The sequence below is a fragment of the Bombus flavifrons genome, chromosome 4 (assembly GCF_040668555.2).
Source record: "Bombus flavifrons isolate JBK064 chromosome 4, iyBomFlav1_principal, whole genome shotgun sequence".
In the NCBI taxonomy this organism is placed as follows: domain Eukaryota; kingdom Metazoa; phylum Arthropoda; class Insecta; order Hymenoptera; family Apidae; genus Bombus; species Bombus flavifrons.
The window spans coordinates 8,093,825-8,099,941 of record NC_138445.1 but is presented as its reverse complement, the minus strand read 5'-3'; the positions used below and the strand labels follow the sequence as shown (position 1 = coordinate 8,099,941).

The 6,117-nt window shown below is 32.3% G+C and overlaps 1 protein-coding gene across 1 annotated transcript; it reads left to right on the top strand.

The window, feature by feature from the left end:
* The first annotated feature begins 228 nt into the window (after positions 1 to 228).
* Positions 229 to 5,821, top strand: LOC138179369 (leucine-rich repeat-containing protein 15). The gene is made up of 6 exons (XM_069112072.1): positions 229 to 629; positions 1,281 to 1,580; positions 1,928 to 2,156; positions 2,923 to 3,518; positions 3,876 to 4,278; positions 5,155 to 5,821. Exons 1-6 carry the CDS (start codon positions 422 to 424, stop codon positions 5,774 to 5,776), a joined length of 2,358 nt encoding a protein of 785 aa, XP_068968173.1. The 5' UTR covers positions 229 to 421; the 3' UTR covers positions 5,777 to 5,821.
* The last annotated feature ends 296 nt before the right edge of the window (positions 5,822 to 6,117 follow it).

The window sequence follows — 6,117 nt, the reverse complement described above, 5'->3', positions numbered from 1 at the left end:
CACCTCGTAATTTGTTCCAGTAAATGTAAATAATTCATATATAACGATGATCATAATTTTTTCGACGAATAACAGGTGCATTTGTCGATATATCACTTGGATTTTTTTTACTATCACTGGAAATAATGTTCTCCACACCTCGTTGTACGCGCCAGTTATCTTACAGAGATATCATGTGGCATATCCCACGTTACTTATCAAAGATAAGTACTCAGTAGTTTTCAGGACGGTTCCGAGTACTGTTGGCCCACTCATTGATCCGCAACCGTCCATCTTCATTCCACGAAACTTCAAAGAAAAGAACAGTGAAAATGTACAGTCGAAAGTTGACATACAAATTCCTGCCACGTTTCTATTAACAAGAATCTGAGTCCGCTTCCGAATGAAAATGTGATTTCTATGGAAGTTCACGCGATCGCGTATGATAGTAGACAATATGAAGGACCGGATAATGTCGCCTCATGGTTTGCTATCTTTGTTAGCCACGTACTTAGGAATTTTCTCGATCACGATGTGTCAAAGTACTTGCCCTACGAGATGTTTGTGCCACCTCAGCCAACAACCAAGAACTGTCATGTGTTCAAAACAAGGCTTGGAAGTGTTCCCTGAAAATATAAGCGACGTGGTAGGTGAATTCTCTCTGTAGGATTAAGCTAATGACGAATTCATCTTCGTAGTGTTGGAAAGAAGAGAAAAAGTGTTTGCGAGTGTTGGTAATGGCGGTGTAACAGACATTTTCTATGCTTTATCGCGTTAATGATTAAAAAAGCAACTAAGAATGAGTCATTGCTACAAATGTACCGGTAGAGAAAGGAAATGAGTATCTAACGAATATCTTGAAGAGTATTGCATATATAAAAATATATAAAAGTACTATATATGTCGAACTATGTAAAAATAGCAATGTCAACATACGTAGAAGTACTGCAGTATGAAAATATGCATGCATACACATGTACGAAATTTTTCGTTCGAATCATTAATACGCTTTTGCTTTGAGAATCAATCAACGTTATATAAATTGTATTCTGATATTATAAATATCATTTCACATGAAATTTTATATTATCTATAATAACTTTGGACACAATGGATTTCAATCTTATGAGATATGAGCAATAATCTTTTATAGATTGATGTCATGTATTGATCATAAAACGTTACGTACAAGAAATGATGACATACCAGTTACAAGAATGTGCATTCGATATTGGCAACGTTTTAAAGAACGATTTATTAACTATTTTGTGACAAACATCTTTTAATTATGTTTTAGGTAGAACAATTAAATTTATCCAACAATCTATTAACGAATATCAGCGATGATATTACGCGACTCACAGATTTACAATACCTGAATTTGGCAAGAAATAAATTAAGTTCGTTGCCCGAGGATTTAAGGTCTTTGAAAAGTTTACGACGATTGGATCTAAGCGACAACAAGATAAAAGACGTCGTTGACATCAGATCCTTAGGACAACTACCATCGTTAACGGTTCTACACCTATCCACAAATCCATTATCCAAATTGGAGGGATTAATGAGCGCCAGTATCGAGGCTTTGGACGCTAGTTACTGCGGTACAATTATATTTCATTAATTATATGAATATTTTCATAATAAACTTGTTACGTACTCTTAAATTATTCTTCGTTCATCGTAAACATGAATTTTCCAAGGCTTTTATTTCAAATAAATTTTCAAAGATATAAAATCCGAAATTCCAAATACAAGTACCAATTAAATTTTATTTAATATTCGGAAGATTTATTTGTTTAATTCTTTCATTGAAAGCGACAGTAGCTAAATAATATATTTAATACGTATAAGGACACTGTAAATTTATTCCTCGATGTAAATACGCTTTTGAGAAGAAACTTTAATTGTTAACCATCGATTTTGTTTTTAATACCTTTTCATTTAACAGAGATACGGGAACTCACTAATACATCGTTGGATAATCTACCAGCACTGACTATGCTTACGTTAATGGGAAACCCACTGAAAAACATTGACAAAACATGGAGTCCAAAATTACAGTGGCTCGATATGTCTGACTGCCACTTAAATTACTTAAGACCCGATACTTTCAATGGATTTCCAGCGCTTGAAGAGCTTCGACTGTCCAACAATCCTACCTTAGTCTACAGCACGAGGTAAGCAATCGAAATTCTAAGCAAAGAAACTATTCCTTAAGCCGAGGACAACGTTTGAGAATTAATTGTAATACGAAAGATAATTCAGTTTTGGTTATGAAGAAATATCCAAAACAAAAAATTAAAATCATAGTCTTGCATGTGTAACTGTTTCTGCAACTCTGGTTGTGATATCAATTTACGTTTGCATTGTCGTACAGTATGATCGTTACGTCGTTATTTGCATAAAAAGTCTATTTTTTACTATACAAATATGAAAAATATTAAGAACATGTGACATTACATAATTAAATACATATTAACATAATTAAATTTGCAGCCGTTATTCTAATTTTAATTCGAGAATGAACGAAATTTTATAATTTCCTCTTCAAATTAATATTATACGATCTAGAACATAATATTTTCTAAGAAGCATTAGATTCTTTTCTATTATTACCAGCCTACCAAGTTATTATCTTATTATATACACCAGTCTTTTTCTATTTTTTCTGTATTCTTATTATACTACTAAACCTATTAAATTTAGAAAGATATTACATCTCTCTATGAAAAAGTAACACAAGTAAGAGGTAGTGAACCCCATAAGAAATATTGATTTTGTGTAAAAATATAAAAATTGATATCCTTATAATTAGTTCGTCTTTGACTTCTAAAAATAAAAAAGAAGAAAAGATAAATGAAATCCAATTTAATATTTTAACAGTTGAGTATGTTAGCCTACTTTACACTTACATAAACAATATCGTGAATATTTTATTTTCAGAAACTCGACATTGACACACTCGAAACTAAAGAAGCTGGACGTGTCGAGATGTAATCTGGATAGGCCAGGCCTACACGGATTTCCCTTATTGACTCAGGCTCGATTATCCCGCAATATGATTCGCATGCTGCCGGATCGAATTTTCGCTAAAAATAGAGAACTCGGCTTCCTCTACCTTAACGCGAATGGAGTTGAAAAATTGAATATGAGCACGTTCGAGGGTCTAGTGAAACTGCAAGTATTAGATTTGTCTGCCAATTACTTGGAAGTGATTCACCCATTGACATTTCACGAAAATGTTGAACTCAAATTGCTCAACTTATCTTACAACGTTTTGCACGAGCTTCCAAACTTCACGTCAACGGTAGCAACGTTAGACGCATCGTCAAACTTGATAAGTGATCTAAATGGAAATTTCTTGGCAAACATGCCAAAAATAAGGAGCGTTATTTTGAGTGATAATCGAATACAAAGGCTTCCAGCAAAATTAAAATCCACATCACTGAAGAATTTAGATTTAAGGCAAAACAGAATAATCGAGGTGCTCAACGATACATTTCTTCAGTTACCGCAACTACTAAGAATCGACTTATCAGGTTTGATTTTTACCAGTTTATCGATAGATCTGCTACCATACCTATCTTGAGATCTTCAAGTATTTTTGAAACGTATCTCTTTAATGATTTACCTGCTCGTGTATCGTGTATAAGTCGACCAATCGAAATACATCGTAGACGTTAATTTTCAAAACTAAACAACCAATAAATTTTTTTAACGATTAATGTTAATTTTAATTAGCATCTTATCACATTAAATTTATGACACAGAGGTAGCGAGGAAAATTAAATAATCGATTACTAATTTGCTCAGACAATAGTTGTTAATCAACTGTTTTGATAATGCTTAGAATTATTCGAATTTTTTTAATGATAGCAAACTTCTTAAATTTTTAGGAAATCGTTTGACAGAAGCTATAAATCCAGAAGTTTTTCGAAACAATCCAGATATAAACAACATAAAATTAGAGGATAACCCATGGCGTTGCGACTGTGAGGATTTATACATGTTGTATACTTTTCTAACTGAACGACCAGCAAAAACTGTGGAACAAACTTTGCTTTGTCAAAGTCCATCGAACGTATCTGGTTATACCTGGCTAACTGCTTGTTTCAACACATGGAATGGACCTGTTTATTACAACAAGGACAGAACCTGGGGATTTGTGATGCTCGTTATTCTTACAATCGTTGTTTTATGTGGAACTTTCATATCTATCAGACATATGATGAGGATTAAAAGGAGAGCTATCGAACAAAGACAACAATTGGAAACTTTAAGACTATTAAGGCAAAGAAGGTGAGGAAGACTCTTTTAAAGAATTCAGATTTGCACGATTTATAAACTTAACTACACAAGAACTCTCTAAGAATAAAAAATATTATATTGAAATTTTTTATATACGAGATTATGAATATCTAATTAGAAACGATTACTTATCCATTTAAAGCTGACGATAATAATCACGAAAGTATTTCAATTCAAACGGGTTGTGTTATTAAGAAATTATTCGACTATAGCAAGCAAAATAACTATTCTAAAAAAAGTTTTAAAACTTTATAAGCAATCTGTTTTAAATGAACAAAGTGTTTTCCCTAAAGATAAAACAGATAGTAAAGAATTTTCTTTTAAAATTACGAAAACAAGAACTATACAAATAATTTTTTGCAATTTTTCCGATATAGTGATATTAATTACAAAATTTAAAATTACAGTTCAAGAACATTTTCATCGTTTCTTAATTATCATTTTGCATCTGTCAATCTGTACAAATTACAATATTACCTATGTACAATAAATTAGAAATCTGTTTTACCTCAATGAAATAAGTTTATTTAAAAAGATCAAAGTATAGCTGCGGTTATAAATTAACGATTGTATACTTAACAATCCTTTATAAATCTCATTTACAAAAGCTAAGTGTCTCTTTTCAGAAGTTGTATTCTTTTAAAATCCATATTATTACAGAAATTTCAATGATTTCAATAGAAGTTATCATGGTACATTCAACATAATTGATGAAATCTCTTTTAAAGTTATCGAGATAAGAATCCAAATATTTAATTTACTTTATCTATTCTCATTTCAATTATCTACTCTCAATTCAATTAAATCGTTTTTATTAAATATCTTTTTTATCATGAAAAGAAAAAGTAATTGTTAATTGTTCAACAGGAACCAAGCTACGCAACAACAGCAACAAGAACATTTGGAACGTGCACCAGAACCAAGAATTCATCCTCTCGAATTAATAGGGCCACCTAGTTACGAAGAAGCAGTACAAATGCCAAGACTAGCCCGGTCTTTAGATAATTTGGATGAAATTTCGGTAGAAACAAGTTCTGTGCGTGTTATGGGCTCTGCTGATAACATAAGATATAAATATAGAAGAACAAGGAGAGCAAAGAAGAGAATTCAGAGTGAGGATGATTTGCTTAGAAGGGAAGAGCGACGACACGAAAGAATCAGAAGAGAAAGAACTACCTCCGTCGATAACAGCGAAACCGCTTTACCACAAAATCAGAAAAATTCTAGAGCCTATATGGCACGTAGAGCCAGAAGGCAAAGCGTGATAAGTGATTCTGTAGAATCAGGAAGCGGAAGAATTCGACCCAGACCGCAAACACCGAACTCAAAAAAAAGGCGACGGAGGTACACAGTTTACGATGGGCACTCGACCGATGACGAAGACTCAGATATTCAACCAGTTGGTTCTAGTAGATCGATTGTGATCAGAGAACTTCGAAGAGAACCTAAGAGCGGTTACAGAGAATCTACCGCAGAACAAGATTCTTGAAGAACTATCTGTTATCAATTTCATTAAAATATTTTTTAAACGAAATGTTATTATATTTTGATATTTTTAATACCTAGTTTTTACGAAATGATCACATTCATAATCATTAATCTACCATCGAAAGATATTAAATAAAACTGATTACTGTCAACGAAAAAGTAATTTTGTAATAACGCACTTACATTGTTCTTCAGAACAACCAAACATGTTGCCAAAATAGTTAAATAAAGATGAAACGTGCAATTAACCAGGATTACGAATTATTAGATCACGCAATAAAGGTATATTTCTCTCGAACGTCTTTTATGCTTACCTTTTATTAAATTTTATTAAATTCATAT